The sequence below is a fragment of the Rhinatrema bivittatum genome, chromosome 1 (genome assembly GCF_901001135.1).
Source record: "Rhinatrema bivittatum chromosome 1, aRhiBiv1.1, whole genome shotgun sequence".
Lineage (NCBI taxonomy): Eukaryota > Metazoa > Chordata > Amphibia > Gymnophiona > Rhinatrematidae > Rhinatrema > Rhinatrema bivittatum.
The window spans coordinates 18,498,849-18,522,032 of NC_042615.1; the positions used below are offsets into that span (position 1 = coordinate 18,498,849).

At 45.3% G+C, this 23,184-nt stretch overlaps 1 protein-coding gene across 1 annotated transcript in view; it reads left to right on the forward strand.

Annotated features, from left to right (window-relative positions):
• HSPA4L (heat shock protein family A (Hsp70) member 4 like) overlaps positions 1-23,184 on the forward strand; it is a 626,705-nt gene that overhangs the window by 436,176 nt on the left and 167,345 nt on the right. The window contains exons 12-14 of the mRNA XM_029590014.1: positions 1,427-1,635; positions 4,314-4,409; positions 5,573-5,716. Coding sequence (XP_029445874.1) covers positions 1,427-1,635; positions 4,314-4,409; positions 5,573-5,716 — 449 coding nt within the window. The remainder of the gene's footprint in view (positions 1-1,426; positions 1,636-4,313; positions 4,410-5,572; positions 5,717-23,184) is intronic.

Below are 23,184 nucleotides of genomic sequence, written 5' to 3' on the forward strand. Positions count from 1 at the left end.
AAAGATACACTACTTTTTCCCTATATTTTCGCCAAGCTCTGGCCAATAATGCCTTTAGCTTTTCTCACTTCACTAGGTTGCCCAAAGTGTCTTCTTGCTCACCTGAACTATCCTGTTCACAGGATGGATAACCCTGCTCTTTGCAGGGTACACTGTGGGTAGGTTTCAGGTCTAACTTATCTCCCTGCTCAGGGGTTTGGGCTAGCAATCCCATTCAGGGATTCCCTTTCATTCCTTGAAACTCTTGATGCTGTCCTGCTGGTCAGCGATGTCTGTTCAGCGATGTCTGTCATAGACCCTGCCATTGTTGCTGATTATTCTTCCAAGCCTTGCTTGGGTTTTCTGCCCATTATGCCTATTAGCCAAACTTGGGCATACTTCTGCAGAGACATTCTGTCCTTCAGATGTCAATGGACCGCAGTTTCTTTCCTGAGAGTTCTCGAGCCCCAGTTGGTTTTTCGGTAACTTGTAACACCAAAGAAAACTGGGAGGTCTTCATCCAAGAGTCCTCCTCTTATTTATATCATCCAGTGGGTTCTAGACCTACTGTTGTCGTCATGGTTTACTGATCCAAAACCCTGCCTGTAAAGTTTTCCGTGAATTGGAGTATGTTTCTTGTTGGCACTTGCATCATTCCCTTGCCTTAGGCACCTCTGCTGAGCATCAGGTTTTGGGTCTCAGACTTTTCTAAGGTTTTCTCTTTGTAGAACCCAACTCTTTTTTCTGCCTAAACCCCTTTGTGGGTCGGCTGGCTCACAGGTAAAAGGGAGAGAGGTGGTGCTTTCAGCACGGTGAGGTTTCCTGCTTTGTCCTGCTTGGACAGCCTATAACTTGAGATTCACCCATGTGTGAGTACTGGCATCCTGCTTGTCCTTGGAGAAAGCAGAGTTGCTTACCTGTAATAGGTGTTCTCCAAGGACAGCAGGATGTTAGTCCTCATGAAAATCACTCCCCCCCGGGAGTTCCTTTCTGCTTGTATTAGCTATATTATGGACTGAGGGACTCTGCCTAGGGGGCAGAGTGATAACTATAGCTGCACATGCTCGGTAGGACATGTTTGAAAGTTCTAGATTCTTTGAGATCAAAGTTCCTTGCTGGGCTCCATCCAATGATGTCACCCATGTGTGAGGACTAACATCCTGCTGTCCTTGGAGAACACCTGTTACAAGTAAGCAACACTGCTTTATTGGTTTAACTTAGTATATCTGTGCTTAACTTCTAATCTCAACTTGTTTACTAACCTTTTATATTTAAAACTGTCCTTTCTTATAAAGGGCTGTCCAGTTGCTCAGAATATGTTTTGAACTGTATTTATTTAATTACTATTTCTTTTTTTTTTTGTTTGTTTTCATTTTTTTCTACTCTCATTGACTGTTGCAAATTTCTCATTTTGGAGACTGTAATCTGAGGTGCTCTACCTTTTTAGGGCTCTTTACAGTCATGAATGTTGGTCCCCATCCTGATGGCAGCAATTCCAAAGTGAAGGTTAAAGTGCGTATAAATATCCATGGAATTTTCAGTGTGGCCAGTGCTTCTTTAATAGAGAAGGTAGAGGAGGAACAAATTGATGAGGTTCCCATGGAAACAGAACCAGTCTGCAAATCTGAAGGGAAGGAAGAGAAGTTACAGAAACAAGTAAGAACCATAGTGCATGTAGTGGGGTGGTAGTGAAATCTCTATTTGTAATTCTGCTAAGTATAGCTTAGGAGAGTTAGAATGCCAGATGTACTGAGCATTTATTGCCGTAGATGTAAAATAAAATAAAAAACTCTTTAGTACCTCTGGCCCTTGGTGTTAGGCTCTAGAGTTAGTGTGTGTCTCTCCCATCACGGGGAAAACCACTCTGCTTCATATGGAGCTTGGTAATGTCAGTAGCACAATTCCTGTAGTCAGTTGTAAGTTGTTGAGAAAAATTAACATTTTTATTTTATCAGGATTTATATCTTAATTCTTATTATTTTTCATTTATTTTATTTAAAAACTCTTCTATACCGTTGTTAAGTTAATTCACCATCACAACGGTTTACGGAACGGCACAATAAGAAAATAATATAATTGGTATAGATTACAAATTAAACATGTGCCAACATAGAACGGTAACATCTACTAGATAAAGGAGCCCTGACCGACGTGCCGCAAATGCGCAGTAGAGAGCAGCTCTACTGCGTATGCGCGGGCGAGCACGTTGGTCAGAGCTTGCCTGTAACAAAAATGGCGCTGGGAGGAGCAGTAGCGGCGGCGGCAGCGAGGAGCAGTAGCGGCGGTGGCGCTCGCGAGGGAGGGAGGGACCTCCCCCCGAGATCTTTCGTCTGCGCCATCCGAAGGGGTTGTGAATGAGCTGAGAGGGGAGGGGATTGAGAGAGGAGGAGAGAGTGAGGTGAGAGGGAGGGAGGGAGACTGGGGGGGGGAGGGGAGAATGAGGGGGAGAATGAAGGGAAGAGGAGAATGAGGGGGAGGGGGAGGGGGAGGAGGGAGAATGAAGGGGAGGGGAGAAAGGGGAGAATGAAGGGGAGGGAGACAATGAGGGGGAAGGAAATGGACCGAAAATTTTTTTTAATGTAGCCCGTTGTTACGGGCTTAACGGCTAGTATTTTAATAATAGAGACTGTGTGTTGAATAAAGGTTAAATGTTGGTTAGGAAACTGTAAAGTGGTTCAAATCTACGTTAATATGTATTGGGAGATATAAGAGAAAAAAAACTGATTGCTCGGTGCGTCCTTATCTATCGACTGTTTACCTCCTTCTCTTTGTTTTTCAAGAAAGCTTGTTTAAAAAGCCATGTTTTCAGCTTAGTTTTAAATAGTTTCAAATTTGTCTGCAGCCTTATTTCGAGTGGCATGGAGTTCCATAGTACAGGTCCAGCCAGTGATAGTGCTCTCTCCCTTACTTGAGTGAGGCGTGCTAATTTAACAGAAGGAACAGTTAGTAGGGCCTTATTAGCAGATCTCAGGTTTCTGTGTGGAACATATGCGCGCAGTGCAGTGTCTATATTTAGCTGTATGAAAGATTTCTCTCACTGTAGCATTATAGTTAAGGTTGCAGCCGCTGTTCCTAATTACTCCATACCAGTATTTTCTAACGAGTGTGTCTTCAGACCTAATCAGGTATGCCATGTAAAAATCACCATTGCCTGTTGCTCAGATTCAAGCCAGCCTCAGGGCTTGGCTCTGTTTTGCTTTCAGTACTTTGCAGCAACAAGAGATCCCAGCAGTGACTCTTAAATTTGTAGGAACTCCTTTCTGAGAACATGTGTAATCATACATTCAGGGTATGGATAGGTGGGACTCACTTTGTGCAGCACATATTACCTCCTCATCTTCCCCATCTTGAGTCTTTCCAATTCTTTCCTGTCCCCAAGCTGAGTGACATGGAGAGAAAGTGTCTGAGCACTGGATGTGACTCACTTTGAGTGTTTCGAGCAGAAGTAATGAGGACATCTGGCAGCTGTATGCGAGAGCCAAAGTAACTGTACCAGCTGCCTACATCATACTCACTTTTCCCTTCTCCTATACTTGTAGGTGTTGTAGATCTGCTCCTCCAGGGGGGAGGAGCTAGCAATCTGTTGTAGATCTGCTCCTCCAGAGGGGAGGAGTTAGTAATCTGTTATAATTCTGCTGCTCGGAGTTAGCAAATCTGTTATTGAGCTTCTCCTGTAGGGGAAGGAGTTAGTAGTCTGATATGGATCTCCTCCTGGAGAGGGAGGAGTTAACAATCTGTTATCAATCCCTACTGTTAGGAGTAGCAATCTGTTATGAGTCCGCCAGGGATAGCAATCGGTTATGAATCACCCTGCCAAGGGGAAGAGCTAACAATTGTAATACTCCGTAGGCAGAGTTAATGATCTGTGGTGGGTTGGCTTCCCACAGAGTGGCAGTCATATAATACCGCTCTAGTAGTGTAAGGAATGACACTTGAGGTAATTGGTGAATCCCTGGGCCGATGGCAGATGACAGCGCCCCCAGGAGGATATCCCGATAGGGACCACCGGCTAGGCTGGAGTATGGAGACAAAGACAGATAGTTCTTTATTAGACAGGAAGTAGAACCACCAGAGGTGGCAGTAGTGAGCTGATAAGCCCGGAAGGGCTGAAGTCCTTCGGATACTGGAATTGCGGGCTCTGGGTTGCTGAGCTGTAGAGAGAGACTATAGGTAGTGAGTAGACAGGGTATGCTGGATACATAACCAGTAGTAGATGATACACTCACAATTGTAGATATCTGTAATGGCTTCTATGCAACAGAGAGTCTTCAGTATATTCAGGAACAGGAGCCGTAGGCGAGTACTGGTTTAATGATGTCATTTCCTATTCTTAGGATAAAGTACAAATTGACCGTGAGGAAGGTCAGCAGAAAGGTCAAGGAGAACAGCAGAAGCAGACGGATGTGGAAGCTGCAGAAGGTGAAGTAAAGGTTTGTATATGATTTGGATAGAAAAATGTTCATCTTCCTCCACTGTGAACTGTTAAGACCATTTATATGTCTCCAGATTACATTGCATGGTGTACCTCACAGTGCACACTGATATTAGAAGTGGCACGGATATCACCATTAACTTTAGCACAAAACATGGTTTAACCAAAATGTTGAAAGATCTTTTGTTGGGTATTCAAGAAGCAAGATTGACAAAATTTTCTGACTGGAAACAGGTATCTAGTACAGGAGGCAAGCTTCATGCACCAGAATCCAGGGGAAAAAATGAACATATTCCAAACTTGCATGCTCATATGAAAATGTATTTCATGGTAAGGAAGAATAGTACAAATCCGTATGTTCTTGCTTTTATCATGATTATAGCATACATATACAGCACTAGTTAATTTCTCCTCCACCAGTATAACTATTGTCTGAAATCATCCCCTGGGGAGAAGTGGGTTGAGCTTGGCTCAGGGGATCACTAAAGCACAGCACATGGAATAGACCAGTTCTGTGAATATCTTAATCTTTGCTTTCTAATTACAGTTCTCTTTACTTTCTAAACGAAAAGAAAATTCTGAACTGCCATGTTTGTGAATGCCAGAAAAATGAAAACACGTGCATAGATCAAAAACAGAAACACAGCAGTGGGAGAACTTGTTCCCTGTAATTCTGAGGCTTCTTTTCAAAGTAACAGTTGATTCTTAAAATTGCGTTTACTTTTTTCCACTCTGAATTCTGGGCTTGAAGATTTAGAAGGGTCCTAATTCAGCACAGAGTGAGAAAATTAATGCCCCCAAGTGTAATGTAAAGTCATAGCTTCATAGCTAGGGAAGCAAATTAAAAAATACCAAAAAGATCAGTGCAAAACTATTTAACCCATACCGGTTGGATAACCACAACTCACCAGCGAGCTAATCCAGTTCCTTATCTTCTTTCTTGAAGTGGGTAAACTTAGCAACCTATTGGAACTGGCAAGCAGTTCTTCTGTTTCCCACCAACAATAAAGCATCATGTTGTGGCTCAGCTATATTTCCCAGTAGCAAGGTGAAAATGGCTTTCCTAAGGACGATGTTCCTCTCTTACACAAACATTTCATTAAGTCAAAATGCACTTACAGTGTCCAAAACTTTAACTCCAGTTTTCCTTTTCTTTGCCAGCAAAATGATCAGACAACTCCAGCAGGAAAACAAGAGCAACCAAACAAGACTAAAAGAAAAGTAAAGAGTATTAACCTGCCTATCCAAAGTGATCTGTACAGACAAATTGGGAAGGACCTGCTCACTAGTTACATAGAATATGAGGTAAACCCATGATGGTCTCTTTTATTTATTTAAAAAGATTTTAGCCTGCTGATCTACAAAACTCAGTGGGTATTGACAACTTAAAGCCAAACAGATAACAATGAAATAGACAAAATTAATAAATTAGTACAACTACACAGTATAAGCCTGACAATCTAATGTGAAGACAACAGATGGTCCGAACCAGCAGAAGACACCTGACTAAGTCAAAGGTTTTGTTGTGGGAGTCTCAGTTTGGTGGACACTTGGGCTGGCCTGCTGGAGACTGGGAATAGCAGGCCGGGAGGCAGATGTTCAGGTGGAACTTAGATGCTCTTCACCCTGGAAGCTGGTACTCCCCCGGGAGGAGCCCGTAGGAGCCCAACCGCTGGGACTTAGGTGGCTTCACCCTTGGAAGCCGAAGCCCCCCCAGGAGGAGCCCGTAGGGGCCCGGCCATTGGGACTTAGGCGGGTTGTGGATCAGGACAGGTAACTGGAACCAGACTAGGACAGTAGCGATACTGTAACTGGGTTTGGGTTCTGGAACCAGGCAGGAACTGTAGCAGGACTCAGGTACTGGAACCAGGCAGGGACTGTAGCAGGTAAACAGGAACCAAGCTGGTACTGTAGCTGGCAGGCAGGAACCAAGCAGGCACTGTAGCAAGCAGACAGGAACCAAGCAGGTACTGTAGCAGGCAGGCAGGAACCAAGCAGGTACAGTAGCAGGAACGGAGCGATGAAGCCAAGCGAGTCACTCCGGGGCACAGCGCAACAGGAGACCGGGAAGTTAACCCGTTGTAAGGCAAGGACTGGACGGTCGTGGCCGGCTTATCAAGGCCGTGGCGTCTGACGTCAGGAATTGGGCGGAGTCACCACTGGCGGGAAACGGGCTAGAAAGGCGCCCAAGTGGCGCGCGCGCGCCTAGAGGCAGGGCGTCCTCAGGCACCTTCGGCGGCGCAGCAGGGACGCCGCCAAACAGGCCGCAAGCCAGGGCTCCGGAAGCGGAGCAGGTCCGGGAACAAGGAGGTAAGGGCCTGGTCGCGGTGCTCGCGGCCAGGACCGCAACAGTACCTCCTCTCTTATACCCCCTCTTAGCCGGTCCAGGTTTACTTGGGTGATCCAAATGGAATTGCCATAATAAGTCCTTGTCGAGGATATTACGGGCCAGTTCCCACTAGTTATCCTCGGGTCCACAACCCTCCCAGGCAAGCAAGTATTCCCATCGGCATTGGTGAAACCAGACATCCAAAACTTCATGTACTTGATATGTAACCTCGTCCGGTACTGAAGGGTCTGAGGGTTCAGGAGCCCAGGAGTGGTATCTGGACAACACAAGAGGCTTCAGCAAAGACACATGGAATACATCATGTATGTGCATGGAGGAGGGTAGGTGTAGACGGTATGAGACTGCTCCCACTCGTTCGGCGGCTCAAAAGGGCCCACAGAATTTCGGAGCTAGTCTTCGAGACGGAATACGTAGCTGTAGATTTCTGGTGCTAAGCCAGACATGGTCTCCTAGGAGGAAGATAGGTGCTGGCTGACGATGCCTATCCGCCCACTCCTTGGCGGACTGGGCGGCTTTACGGATCTTTTCCTGGGTAGAGATCCACAAGGACCAAAGCTGGCGGGCTGAGAGTTGCACTGCCGGGAGTGCACTAGGTTCAGGTGAAGGTAGAGGCGGTCGAAGTTGCTTCCCATAAACAACGAGGAACGGTGAACTTCCAGTAGCAGCATGCGTGTGATTATTATACAAGAACTCCGCCCACGGGAGTAGATTGGACCAATTATCTTGTCATTCGTTCACAAAGGCACGGAGAAAAGTCTTCAGGGTTCGATTGGTTCGTTCTGTTTGCCCATTACTCTGGGGAGGGAACGCAGACGAAAGACTAAGTTGCACATTGAAGCGTTTGCATAGGGCTTTCCAATAGCGAACTGTAAACTGCGATCCTCGATCGGAGATTATATCCTGCGGGAGAGAGTGAAATCTAAAGATATGCTGAGCGAACAGGCTAGCCAGGTCAGGGGCAGAAGGTAGTTTTGGCAAGGGAACAAAGTGCGCCATCTTGGAAAATCGGTTCACAGTTATCCAGATGACTGAATTACCCTCGGAGGCAGGAAGATCCACAACGAAATCAGTGGAGATGTGAGTCCAAGGCTCCACCGGGATGGGCAATGGTTGCAACAAGCCCCTGAGCTTCCCGATGAGCGGCTTTTGAACAGCACAAGTAGGGCATGAGCCCACAAAGGCTTGGACGTCCTGTCTCACCGTTGGCCACCAGTAGAAACAGTTTAACAAGTCTAAAGTCCCTTTCCAACCAGCATGACCCCCCCCCCCGGTGAGGGAGTCATGGGCCCAAGCGAGAACTGCTCTCTGGGAGCGACACGGATTGACGGTCTTCCCTTGGGAGGACACCAAGGTTGCAGCAAGGCTTACTTTCACACGGGATCCAAGATATACTGAGGTGTGTCAGGAGTCTCTTCGACCTCAGAAGAGCGCGAAAGCACATCAGCTCGAACGTTCTTAGAGCCGGATCGGTAGCGTAAGGTAAAGTCAAACCGATCAGAAAACAGCGACCACCGGCTTGTCTTGGATTCAGGCGTTGGGCTTGCTTCAAGAATGCTAGGTTTTTGTGATCGGTGTAAATCGTAACCGGATGGTTGGCTCCGTCCAACCACTGTCTCCATTCCTCCAGAGCAAGTTTCACGGCTAGCAACTCTTTGTCACCAACACAGTAGTTGCTCTCTGCTGGGGAGAATTTCCTTGAGAAATATGAACAGGGCAACAGCTGTCCAGAATCAGAGTACTGGCTCAGTACGGCCCCTACGGCCACATTGGAGGCATCAACCTCCACCACGAAGGCCGGCTGGGATCTGGATGACGAAGGCAGATGTCTAATAAGAAGGCTTCTTTAAGGGCTTCAAAAGCTTGGCAGGCAGAAGTTGGCCAATTCACCGCGTTAGCCCCCTTTCGGGTGAGGGCAGTTAATGGAGCCACAATACGAGAGTAATTGGGAATAAAGTGACGGTAGAAATTGGAGAAGCCGAGGAAGCGTTGCAACGCTTTAAGACCCCTCGGCCGGGGCCAATTCTTAATAGCCGCCACTTTCTCAGGATCCATTTGAAAGCCTGCTGCAGAGACTATGTAGCCTAGGAACGGCAGGGAGGTCTTCTCAAAGCTGCACTTTTCCAGTTTCGCATACAGGCCATGCTCCCTAAATATCTGGAGCACTTGACGGACATGCTGACGGTGTGACGGCAGGTCCTGGGAGCAGACTAACACGTCGTCTAGATAAACAATTACGCAGGTGTTCAGAAGGTCCCGTAATACCTCTTCATCAGGTGCTGGAACACCGCCGTGGCATTACATAAGCCGAAAGGCATCACGAGGTACTCGTAATGCCCATCTCGGGTATTAAACGCGGTCTTCCACTCATCTCCGGGACGGATTCTGACCAAATTGTATGCTCCTCGTAAGTCCAACTTTGTGAAAATCTTTGCCCCTTGAAGCCGACATGCATTATTGTTATTTTGTCACTGGACAGTAGAGTAGATGTTCCGGTCATGCCTAATGATTTTATTTCTGTAATGTATTTGATTAAACAAGAAGGGAAACAGCAACAAAATATGATGCCAGACACCTTAAAAGTTCTTTTTTGGGAAGAATTGAAGCTCAGCAACCTCCCTGCCATTCACATTGCAAGAAGTCTAAACTCTTTGAAGAGTTAATTCAACAGATACAATCTGCAACTAGGAGGAGGATGAACTTGGACCAGTGCTTTTTAATATATTTATAAATGATCTGGAAAGGGGTACGGCGAGTGAGGTGATCAGATTTTTGGATGACTGTACATTATGCAGAGTAGTTAAATCTCAAGCAGATTGTGATGAATTGCAGGAGGACCTTGTGAGATTGGAAGAGTGGGCTTCCAAATAGCAGATGAAATTTCATGTGGACCAGTGCAAAGTGATGCATATAGGGAAAAATAGCCCTTGCTGTAGTTACACAATGTTAGGTTCTATCTTAGGCGTTACCACCCAGGAAAGAGATCTAGACCTCATAATGGATAAGTCGTTGACATTATTGGCCTAGTGTGCTGTGGCGATCAAAAAAGCAAACAATGTTAGGAATTATTAGGAAGGGAATGCAAATAAAACAGAGGATGTCATAATGCCTCTATATTGCTCCACGGTGAGACCGCACCTTGAATACTGTGTGCAGTTCTGGTCACCACATCTCACAAAGGATATAGCTGCACTAGAGAAAGTGCAGAGAAGTGCGACCAAAATGGTAAGGGGCATGAAATGGCTGTCCTATGAGGAAAGCTAAAGACGTTAGGACTGTTCAGTTTGGAGAAGAGATGACTGAGGGGGGATATGATAAAAGTCTACAAAATAATGAAAGGACTTGAACAAATTAATGTAAATCGGTTATTTACTCTCTCAGATAATAGAAGGACTAAGGGGCACTCCATGAAGTTAGCATGTAGCTCATTTAAAACAAATTGAAGAAAATTATTTTTCACTCAGCTCATAGTTAAGCTCTGGAATTCATTGCTAGAGGAAGTGGTTACAGCAGTTAGTGTAAAAAGGTTTTAAAAAGTTTTGGATAAGGTCCTTAAGGAAAAATCCATAGACTTCTATTAAGGTAATTAACAAGCAATAATAGCTTGTGATTTATCTAATGTTTATGTACTTGCCAGCTACTTGTAACTTGGATTGGCCACTGTTGGAAACAATATACTGGGCTTGATGAACTCTTGGTCTGACCCAATATGGCATATCTTAAGTTCTTATGAACGGAAATGAGACATTCATTTATTAGATTTGGGGAATGCTTTTCTTTGCAGGGTATTAATGGTCATGGGAATAAAGCCTTTTCCAGTGGAAAGATAGTTGTAGCATTAGGGGACATAATATGAAACTCCAAGGATATAGGGATGGTACAACAGGATCATCATCAAAAAATATTTCTTCATGGAAAGGATAGTGGAAGCTTTGTGCTTCAACAAGAAGGTATCGGGTATTTCAGCAAGAAGGATTTATGTACATTGACCACTGATATACTGACTCAGAAGTGGAGTTTGTCAGCTATGCTTTTTTTCCACAATGGCCAGTTATCAGAAAAGTCTTGGAGAGGATAAGAGTGCAAACAGACTTTTTTCTGATATCACCTTACTGGCTGAAGTGCCTTGGTTTTCAGAGTTTGTAGAAATATCTGTCACAGAGCCTCTGAAAAGTTCATGTATCTACCTTATAAATGGGCTCTGACCGACGGCCCACAAATGCGCATTAGAGAGCAGCTGTACCGCGCATGCGCAGGTGAGCACGTCGGTCAGAGCTGAACGTGCCCGAAAATAAAAATGGCGCTGGGGCAGCAGGAGCGGTGGCGGTGGTGAGAAGCAGGAGTGGCGGCGGCGGCAAGAAGTAGGAGTGGGAGGAGCATTAGCGGCGGCAGCAGCGACGAGCAGGAGCGGTGCCGTGCGTGCGGGAGGGACACCCCCGGAGATCTTCTGTCTGCGGATGAGCTGAAAGGGGAGGGCATTGGGGGAGGGAGGAGAGAGTGAGGGGAGGGAGAATAGAGGATGAGAGGGAGGGAGAATAGAGGGGGAGGGAGGGAGAATAGAGGGAGGGGGGAAGGTGAGAGGGAGGGAGAATAGAGGGAGGGGGAAGGTGAGAGGGAGGGAGAATAGAGGGGGAGAGGGAGGGAGAATAGAGGGTGAGGGAGAATGGAGGGGGGAAGTGAAAGGGAGGGGGAAGGTGAGAGGGAGGGAGAATAGAGGAGGGAGGGAGGAAGGTGGGTGAGAGGGAGGGAGAATAGAGGAGGGAGGGGGGAAGGTGAGAGGGAGGGAGAATAGAGGAGGAGGGAGAGGGAGGGAGAATAGAGGGGGGGAGGGGGGAGAATAGAGGAGGGGGGAGTGGGAAGGAAATGGACCGAAAAATTTTTTTTTAAATGTAGCCCGTTGTTACGGGCTTAACGGCTAGTTTAAGATATTTAGCTGGTAGGTTTCTCTTGTGTTTTGTCTTACATGCACTGTTGAGGGAGTTTTCAGGGAAACGGCAGTGCAGGTCTTTCAGCAGTATTATCATGAAGGTTTGATCTTCTCAGTTGATCTATGAATATGGCTTGTGGCACTTTATTTATTTATTTATTTAGGATTTTTATATACCGACATTCTCGATACAAATATCAAATCAGGTCGGTTTCCATAGAACAAAACTGTCGCGGTTAAGGCGTTACATTAAACAGAGTTTCTGAACATAAGAACATAAATATTAAATATTAAATAGACAACAATAACTCGTCAAAATAATGTGAATAAATGTAGGAAATAGCTAAAAAAGAGGGTAGGCTAAATTGGGATATACAGGTAACAGAGAACAGTGTTGATGGGCATAAACATGAGTAATGCATGAGCTAAAGAACTAATACATCAACAAAGGAGTCTTACAAAACAAGTGGGCTGTCCAGACAGCGGGAGCACTGAGAGGAGAGGATCATACTGCTGGTGGATGAAGAGGATCAGTAAGTTTTACTTTGGGAAATCTTAGAAACCTAAAAGGTTTTGGGGAGAAGTAAACTATTGGGATACTCTCTATATATATCCCACTATAAGAGGGGCACTTTGAACTCAGCATGGTTGAGTCTCTCTCCCCCCCCCCAGTGTTCAGGATTCCTCTGGCCCAAAATCTCCAGACTTGCCCCTTATTAGGACCAGTAGTAAAGTTACCTACATAACTTGGCACAGAGAGTATCAGATTGGCCCTTTAAAAGAGTCTCTCTCTCTCTTCCCCCCCATGGTGATTTGTGAGTACTGTATGTGTAAAGGTAGCACACATACGCGCGACAGGGATATTTTAAATGGTTAATGTGTACTTGCATTTACGATATAAAATTGAGGTATTTTTGCTTTGCTCATGTGCCCAGTAAGAGCATTTATGGGAGCACAAGCGCACCATTTAAAATTTACTTGCTAGAGTTTGTATGTTTTAAAAAACAGCAAGCCAAAAGTTAGAAAATAGCTTAAAATTTGTGTTTGTTATAAAAAGCAAGGGAAAAGGTAGGAAATAGCTTAGAGTTTGCGTGTGTTCTACTTTACCTCCTATCCATCCCTAGCTCATTCTTTGATTTTTAAGCAAGACACTTTCAAATTAAAAATCAATCAGCCTTTTTGTCTAAAAAAAAACAGTATTGCCCCAGCCATTATCAAGAATTTAATCTTCCTGTTGCAGGTCACTACCAGATTAATAGTGAATATACCAGTAAATTTAAAGGATTCTAATTGTACACATTCCTACTCCTATAGCAATCTAAACTTAACTAGGAGCTCAACAAAATTAAGATAAAGACAGCAGTCAAGCAGCAAGAGGGGGACCTTCCAATCTTTTGCATCAAGTGTCACATGTATGATATTTTTGTCACATGTATTTTTTATCATCACCATTTAGGATTTCCAATAACAATCCAACAAAGCAGAGAGAACAAACAGAAAAACATAGGGTCTCCATCCCTTTAATCCTCTTTCCTTTCTCCCTATAGAGTAAACCTTACAAAGAGGTAATCAGATTTACCGGCCACATGTATGATTTTTTACCTGATGGTGAGAGGTTGCAAAGAGCTGCTGGCTTTCAGAAAAAGAGTCCGATCTCTGGAGCCTAGAGTGGCAGACCTGGAGGAGCTGGGGCAGACAGAAGGATATAGATGAGACCTTCAGGGACACAGTAACCAAGTCCAGTCTGGCAGCCCTGGTGCTGCCTTGGAGGAGGAAGATCTCCTGATTAGGGAGCATGAACCTGGTGCAGCAAGACGTGATACTGTAGCAAGGACCTGCTCTCCAGGTGATGCTTTGTCCTCTCACACCGAGGATGTGTCTCCCAGGGCTACTGCCTAGGAGGGAAGGTTTAGGTCAGCTGTCATGGTTGGTGATTCAGTTATTAGAAAGGCAAATAGCTGGGTGGCTAGTGGACATGATGATCACCTGGTAAAATGCCTGCATAGTGCAAAGGTAGCAGAACTCACGCGTCATCTAGATAAAATTTTAGACAGTGCTGTGGATGAGCTGGCTGTCATAGTACATGTGGGCACCAGCGACATAGGAAAATGTGGGAGGGAGATTCTGGAAGCCAAATTTAGGATCTTACTTAACTGAAATCCAAAACCTCCAGAGTAGCATTCTCTGAAATGTTCCCTGTTCTAAGCACAGTTCTCCAGAGGCAGACAGAGCTCCGGAGTCTCTCTGTGGATGAGACGATTGTGCAAGGAAGGAGGGATTTAGTTTTGTAAAGAACTGGGGAATGTTTTGGGGATGTGGGAGTCTTTTCCGAAGAGACGAGCTCCACCTTAACCAGGGTGGAACCAGGCTGATGGGGCTAACCTTTAAAAAGGAGACAGAACAGCTTTTAAACTAGAACAAAGGGGAAAGCCAACAGTCGCTCAGTAGTGCATGATTCGGAGGAAGGTTTCTTCAAAGAATACTAATGAAGCAGGAGAGTTAGGACATCCCAACAGAGAGGTTCCATTAAAAGCAAAAGTGCCTATAAGTAAAAAATCAAATGAGCTAAAAGGTTCCAAATTGGGGAGTTGTGAGAGGTGACTGAGTGCTGGAGAGGAAAAGATCTTCCATCTGCATTATTTGTTACCTGAAAGTTCTTCTGATATCGGAGGTGAGAGTCTCGGCTTGGGGGCGTGACCCAGAAGTGACATCAGCGGGGGAGCCCCGCAGGACTAATAAAAACAGGTGACCTGCGGCGCTCAGTGGGAGTTGTGAGAGGTGACTGAGTGCTGGAGAGGAAAAGATCTTCCGTCTGCATTATTTGTTACCTGAAAGTTCTTCTGATTTCGGAGGTGAGAGTCTCGGCTTGGGGGCGTGACCCAGAAGTGACATCAGCGGGGGAGCCCCGCAGGACTAATAAAAACAGGTGACCTGCGGCGCTTAATGGGAGTTGTGCGAGGTGACTGAGTGCTGGAGAGGAAAAGATCTTCCGTCTGCATTATTTGTTACCTGAAAGTTCTTCTGATATTGGAGGTGAGAGTCTTGGCTTGGGGGCGTGACCCGGAAGTGACGTCAGCGGGGGAGCCCCGCGGGACTAATAAAAACTGGCGACCTGCGGCGCGCAGCCATCGGCGTGCAGCCAAAGCCGCGCGCCCCTTTTGAAGAAAATATTATGGGCAGAAAACGCAAGTCAAAATATACTTCTTCACCTATCTCTCCACAGTCTAAAAGGATTGGACCAATGGACTCCCACATAGTGAGAGTGAGGGAGTCTATTCAGGGGGGGATGGAAGAGGAGAACTCCTCTTTAGAAGTACCCTCTACCCCCAAGTCCACATCACATTCTTCCCTGAAACCTATAATGGAAGGTATTTTGGTTGCAGGTACCAATATTATATCCCATGTGGTTGAAAATCACACTACGTCAAGTGTGGCTGACAACACTGGGGGTAATATACAAGAAGAAATGGCTATTTTAGGTACTGAGAGTATTACGAGGGGAAATAATGTTCCATGCCCATCAGTCCTTGAACTAGGTAGTTTGGTGGAAGAACATGTGTCTGAACCTGAAAATGTATCAATGCTAGATTTATGGAGATTGATAATGAAAATTGATAAGAAAATGTCAGGCACTATATCTAAAATTCATATGTTTTCAGTAGAGACAAGAGAGAAATTAGTAGACCTAGATAATAGGATTGATAAATTAGAGCAGGTTGTTACTAACTTGAACCCAATGGTAAAAAATTTACAAGCAACCAATATATCCTTTATAAAAGATAATTTGGTATTACATGTTAGAATGGAATTAATGGGGAACGAAATGAGATCCCATAATTTGCGTTTATTAAATTTTCCAATATCTAGATTAATGTCAGACTTTGAATTATTTAAGAAGTATATGGTTGAAATTCTTTCCTATGAAACTCAGAATATACCAATGATTTCAAAAATGTATTATCTTCCCCAAAGGAAAACGTCTCAAGCTGTTGGAGGAGGTGTTGATACATTAGGGAGTCCTGATGTGTCAACTTTCCTGGAAGACTCTTTAGATAATATAGCATCCCGAGCTACTTTGCTGGTTACGTTTTTATTGAAAAAAGATAAGGATTTATTTTTTAGTAAATACTTTCAAAATAAAACTTTTGATTTCTGCGGCGAAAAAATTCAGGTTTTCCCTGATGTATCTCGAGCTACACAAGCCTGACGGAAACAATTTTTATCTTTAAAGCAAGCAGCTTTGGATATAGGTGCTATTTTCTTTTTTAAATTTCTGTGTAAGTGTCAAATCACTTATGAATCAAATAAATGTATTTTCTTTGATCCCTCACAGCTACAGCGCTTCTTAAGGGACAAGACTCAAAAGTCTCAGATAGGTTAAAGGAATAGGATGTATTAATAAAATGACATGCACTTAAGTTTCATTCTCTCTACTCCCCTAGACGTGGGCTAGATCAGATGTTTTCAGTGATTGAATTATTATGTGAACTTTGGGATTGTTCTAGATATGTTTGGAATATCTGTACACATGATTATTTCATTTATTGTAAATGTTATAATTGATTAAAAATAAAATTTAAAAAAAAAGGTTCCAAATTATCTCTGTCAAATCAAACAAAAAAGCACACTTTGAAATGTCTATATGCCAGTACCAGAAGTCTAAGTAAGATGGGAGTTAGAGTGTATAGCAGTGAATGATGAAATAGACTTAGTTGGCATCTCGGAGATGCCAACTACTACTTAACATTTCTATACTGCAACATGACATACACAGTGCTGTATAAACATACAAAAAGACAGTCCCTGCTCAATAGAGCTTACAATCTAATAAGACAAACATATAGGACAAGAGACTTGGTTAAAAGAAAAGAAAGTTGGTTATAATTAAAAGCACTATCAAACAATGCCCTAGACCACCCCTACTGTTTCCTATAGACAACCTCAATAACCTATATCAAACATTATGCAAATGTAAGCGAAAAATAAATAAATATATATATATATATATAAATAAATTCTTTAATGAGTTAATCCTTTATTTTACCATTTATGAAATACAAATATCATTTAATAATAATACAATACAATGTCAATAACAAAATACAAATATAACCTAGTCGCCAATGCCATTCACTCTCCACACCAACCACACGTCTCGTATATTTTTAAAAATTCAATACCCCAAAAAAGACAATCCAAAAATGATGAATCCAAAAGAGGAAAAATATCATGAACATTTTACTTATATTATATGTCCACAGTAATGAACACATCAACGAAAAAGTTCCCAGGTTCAATGCTGCTAAATGCCAAAGGTAGTGTGCTGGCTCAATAAAAACATATGTGTTGTCTCATCCAGACAGCTAACTTTTCTTCCCAATCAGTCCTCGAGACAAAGATCTTTTAAGTTTGAAATTATTTATTGTACAAGAAGTTTTTCATTACTTACAATTGTTGCATTCCAAACATGTAGCCCCAGGCAAAGATCTTTGTAGCTGGAGATAGGTAGGAGAGGGGAGAATGCAGTTTCTTGGGTTGCAGGGTGAGAAGGCAAGAGGGTTCTGAGGCTGATTTAATCTTTTAAGTACAAAGCGATAAGAAGAAATGTAAAAAAGTCAATCGTTTCACAGAGCTTTGCAAAGTGCTGCTGGCTTTGAAGCTCACATGTGCAAGACTGAAACTTTCTTAGAGAGCTGTTACAGAAACGCCTCCACAAGCTGGGACAGGGGGGGCAAGGTCCAATGGCAGCGAACCTAAGACCCATGTGACACAGGGGGAGCATGAAGGGCAGTCCCTTGAGCCAATAAGGCACTTAGGAAGACTCAAGTTAGATTGAGAGGGCATTCAAGCTCTTCCCAAGTGAGAGAAAGCAAAGGGGGAAGGGAACTTCTCTTAAGGGCAAAGCTCCCTTAAAGGCAGGGCTCACAGACTTTTATCATGGGTTACAAAAAGTGTTTCAATATATACAGATACAAACAAGTACCCACTGCTGGGGACAGAACACTCCCTGCCTGGTATCACAAGATACCACTATATCAGTTCTTATATCATTATGCAACAGTGCAAAGTTCATTATAACTGGATCTTTCGACATTCAGGGAAGTTCATGATCATCTTGGTCTCTCAGTCATCCAGGCGACGTCTTCTTCAAGGGGTTTCACCAAGCTGAAATGAAAGACAGACAACACAAAGAGAGAAAGAGTCTTTGGAGTGGACAACGGTCCATGGAGTTCAAGTCTCTTCATGCAGCATGAGGAGCACCACCTCATTGATGGGCCTGTAGAAGATCTTGGCTGTCCCTTGGTTTATAGTCTTTACTTCAATCTTGTGAACACGTCCGTCGTTTCCAGAATAAGGGTTGACGACAAGTCCCAGGGGCCAGCTGTTGCGTTGAGCTTGACTGTTTTTGAGAAGGACGAGGTCACCTTTTCAGATGCTGGGTTTGCTGGATTGCCACTTGCTTCGATATTAGAGAGTCGCAAGGACGACTCCAAAAGGAGTTGGCAAGCTGTTGGACTTGTTTCTATCGACGCCTGTAAAGCTCCCCGCTATCAAGGTCTCCATGCGGCACAGGAATGTCAATAGTCCTTTGCGTTAAAAGCATGACAAATGCAATGTTCGACTCATTACAGGTTCCTACAAGGTCTGTTCCACAGTCGGAGCAGGTCTGAGTGGCTGAACCCCAGAGCTGAGCGTATACATGGAACCTTCTTTTCTGGTTGTAGATGTAGCTCAGTACTACTTTGCTGTCCATGTGAAGATGGACGGCATCAATTCGAATGTCCATTTCGGCTGTCGTTAACTCCACTGTTTCTATTGCTAGCACTGCTCCACATAATTCCAGACGCGGTAAGGTGTGGTTAGGTGGTGGTGCTAGCTTGGCTTTGCCGAAGATGAAGCGCTCACGCACTGTTCCTTCTGCGTCTGTCACTCTCAAAAGAGCTACCGCAGTTATGGCCTTCACAGATGCATCCGAGAAGATGCAGATCTCTTTGCGGTTGTTTGTATTGAGTGGCACTGGAACATGGGTGCGTGGTATGTGGAACTGTTCAAGCACTTTTAGGGAGCTCTTCCATTCTTCCCATTCTGGCTTCATTGCTTGAGGTAGTGGGGTGTCCCACTCGGTAACAATTGATGAAAGCTCTCTTAACAAGGCTCTTCCTTGTATCGTGACTGGAGCCACAAACCCCAGTGGATCGTACAGGCTGTTGACTGTGGACAGAACACCTCGGCGAGTGTCCGGTTTGTCCTGGGTTGGGATTTAGAATGTGAAGACGTCTCTCTTTGGATCCCAATTTAACCCAAGGCTTCGTTGGAGAGGAGGTTTGTCCGCGCTCAGGCCCAAGTTCTTTAAGTCTTTAGCATGATCATCTGAAGAGAATGCTTTCATTACTTCAGGACTATTGGAGGCAATTTTGTGGGGCCTTAGATTTGTGCTTGCCAGTATTGCTTCCTCTGCAGTAGGTAAGGAATTTAGTCCGTCATCTACATAGAAATCCTTTTCCACAAGGCGTCTGACATCTGCGCCGTACTCTTTTTCTCCTTCTTGGACTGTCCTTCTGTGGCCACTGCAGGTGATGAACTATTATTATCTACCTAGAGGGTAGGTTTGTCGTCATCCTTGGTGACTTGAGACACTGAGTCCCCTAGATGTTCTTCTACATCTGGTAGGGGGGTGATCCGACTGATAGCTGAATTGAGATTCAGTTCTTCGCAGCTTAAGATCTCCTTGGTGCTTAGATGGTTAGGACATGGTTTGAATAGGGTAGGACGTCCATTCTCTAAGACACTCGTAGGGTATGCCTGAATGCTTGGACTCTTTGTTCTATTCAAGCAGACATCGCCGACTATCACCCATCCCAAGGCGAGTCGGTAAGCGTTGGGAGCAGTTGGTGGGCCATCACGTATCTCCAGGACCTTGATCAGTGCTGGTGTGTCTCTGCCCAATAACAGTAGGATTTCTGCTTCCGTATCCAGTGGTGGGAGCTGATGCATTATGAACTTTAGATGAGAATGGTATCGAGTGGCTTCTGGTGTAGTAATCTCATCTCTGTTGTCAGACATCTGGTTGCACTCGATGAGCGTGGACAAGTTTGACTTGTTGCTGCCGTCTATCGCCTCTATTACATATCCGCTTGCTCTCCTCCCTGTCACTCGGGTAACTGCTGAGCAGGTTTTGAGGTTGTACGGAGAGTAGTGGTGATGGATAGCAAACAAGTCAAAGAATTTTGGCCTTGCCAGGGATCTGTTGCTCTGCTCATCTATGATGACATACATTTGACTGCCTTCTCAGGTTGCTCTTCGGGATACACTCTAGCCAAGCATATTTTTGTGCAGGATTTCCCGTTATTTCTCCCGTACACTTGTGTGTATTTGGGAATCACTTCAGGTTCTGGCATTTGTTCTGCCTCTTCCTCCCCGCCGTAGTTTGAACTAGGGTGTGAGGTTCCCGAAGGATGAAGCTTTGTTCCATTGGGATGCAGGGTGCTATCGTGTTGGTCACTTCTGCACTCTGAACACTTAATGGCTATTTTACGGTCTTTAGCCATGTGGTTAAATGGAGAACAGCACCGGTAGCAAATTCTGTACTTTTTTAACAGTTCTTTGCGCTCTTTCAGAGGTTTCCCTTTGAACCGTCGACACTTTCTGAGTGGGTGAGGTTTCTTGTGTATTGGGCACTGTCGGTCTGGGTCCTCTGCCCTATCCATACTGGGAAGTTGGTCTGATGTAGATGCTGCAGGCGACACTTCCGTTTTGTGCACAGAGATGGGCTTCCTGTTGCTGCCGTGCTTATCAGTTGGCCTCTCACCCACTTGGTGGCTGATTCTGCATACTTCATGTGTTCCAAATGAGAAGCTAGGGTCGTTCCTATGGTTTGCTAAATCTCGTATGAACTTTGTGAAGACTTGGAAAGGTGGGTACCCTTTGTGGTCTTCTTTGTACCGTGCACCATGAGATGCCCATTTATCTTGTATATCACGGGGCAGTTTGTTTATGATGTTGTTCGTGCCTCGTGATGTGTCCAGAACGTTGAGACCTGGATAAATTAGTTCAGCCTTAGCTAACTCCACCTCTTGGAGGAGATTTCCCAATTCTCGTAACTTTCGGTTATCCCTACTGGATATTTCTGGAAAGTTTTCCATTTTCTCAAATAACGCATTCTCTATGGTGACTGGGTCCCCATAATATCGCTTAAGTCTCTCCCATACTTCTTTTAGCGCTGCAGAAGGATCACCTGGGTAGATGTTTTTTAATCTTTTCACGTGTTTGACCGATTCACATCCCAACCATCTTACCATCAAGTTCATCTCTTCCTTCGGGGTCAATCTCATATCCTTCACAGCATCTTAGAAGTCAGATTTCCATTCCCTGTAACTCTCAGGGCGGTCGTTGAACTCGTAGAGCCCTGTGGTTATGATTTCTCGGCGGGTCATGTACCTTGCTAAGTCTTCTCTTTCTGAAGACTGGTTCTGAAAGGTAGTAGGCCTTGATGGACGGATGTCTTGTGGTTGACTATGCACGTCACTCTTGTTGTGCGTTGGCTCAGGTTGTGGTTGGTCAACTGTCTACTGTTTAGGCTGAGGGTGTTCAGCTGGGGCCCTTCCTGAGTGTGACTGTCCAGCTTTTTCTCATTCCCGATGCCCACGGGATGTTGGGATCCATGGTTGCACGGAAGTGTTTACCTTTGGGCATGTGCTCGGCTCGTGAGTTAGTTGCTGTGCATCCGTGTGATTTAGAGCTGGTGGATCACTGCCGTGGGGTTTGGTATTCATGGCATTCTGCATTTCAGGTCCGATTTCTTTGTTCAAGGCAGCTATTTGTGAGGGGGAGCGTGTTCTCTCATGGTGCGAGGGTTGCTCTGGGGGAGGTGGTGTTTTGGCGCTGGCGTGAGTTAGAGGATGAGCTGTGACATTCTCCGGTGTCCGTTGGGCCGGGTCCTGTTGGGCCATGGAGCTGAGTAGGTCCCCCCCATCGCCTTGGTTCAGGGCCGCATCAAATACCTTAATTTCAGCTTCAAGGGCCGCTGCTTCTCTTTTCTGTCGCAACAGGTTCAGGGCGATCTCTATTTCAGCCTTTCCGCGCGCGTCAGCAGCAGCAGCGGTGGCAGCAGCTGCCTTGTGGTGTTCTTCTATTCTGAGCCTTTCGCTTTTAAGGGCTGCTTCTTGTTCAATGATGGTATGCATGTCATAGCTGCTTTGGACTCTGCTCTCTTTTGGAGGATGATAGAGTTGAGTTGAGAACAGTTCGAGTGCCTTGACCTGTGTGACCTCGCAGACTTTGATGTACACTTAGAGGCGCGAGAGTGCTGAGAGCCTATCTCGCTATTTGGGTCACCTGCTTCTGCACTGTCAATGGCATCCGTTACCATTCTCTGGCGTATTTGGCCTAAATTCTGCTGGTGTCCCTTTTCTTCAAGGCTTTCTGCAGTGTTAGTTCGTGTTAAGAACTCGACATACTCTTCTGTGATGAGCTGATAGGTTTGGAAATGAAGCTTCAGCTGTTCTATGTGGTGATTAAGATTGGCAGGGTTTTTTGAAATCTTCTCCTTTCCCTGCTTGACCTTGTGCCACTCTCTCTCTATCCTATCTTTATGTTCCTGTTTTCTTGTCTCATATATGTCCGCACCTCTCGCGCAGGCTGATACAGTAAGGACGCGGTAGAAAGAGTGCGGTAGTGCCGGGCGCAGCCTCGTTTGCCGCGCGCACAGTTCGGATAACATACTGCTCGATACAGTATTTAAATGGCATGCAAATGCAAGCCGCGTCCAAGAAGCGTCCATGAAGCGCAATCCATTTTACTGTATAGAGCGCTATACAGCGCCTATACAGTAAAATGGGTGCGCTGGTACCTGTCATTTCAAATGACATTTGAAATGACAGGTACCAGGAAGTGGATGGTTCTCCTCCCGATGCAAGGCGCAGGGCGAAAATCGACTCGACATGTTATTAAGAAAATAGAAATTGTAACTAAACTTACTGCATGCTTCCAGCAGCCCCAGTCCTCTCTCCCCTCCTCCCGAGGCGCCCACTGCAGCTCCCCTGCCTCCCGGGGGCAGCCGGCGGCAAAAGCGGCTTCTAGCAGACGTGCCGGCGAAGGTGCATGAACGCACGTCCAATTTGGGCACTCAAGGCACCTTCGCTGGCTTGAGCGCCCAAATGGGACGTACAGGCGGTGCGAGCTCATCATGCCAAAAAAATTGCACTAGCAGGCAACTGGAAGATTGCCAGAGCGGCGGAGCCAGGGCCGGGGGGGCGGCTCCCCTACCTTTCCTGCATGCGGGGCAGCTCCAGCTTGCCTGCCTGCCTGCCTCCCTCCGTTCCACCGCTCACTGCCTCCCCAGCGCCATCTTGCAGCTTGTTACGTCACCCCTGACCCTTGAGCGCCCAAACGCCGACAAACCTTTTCCGCCAGAAAAAAATCAGCAGAACCAGGGGTCACGAGCTGAGGCTCCAGGGAGGAAGACTAAGAACCAATGTCAGGAAGTATTTCTTCACGGAA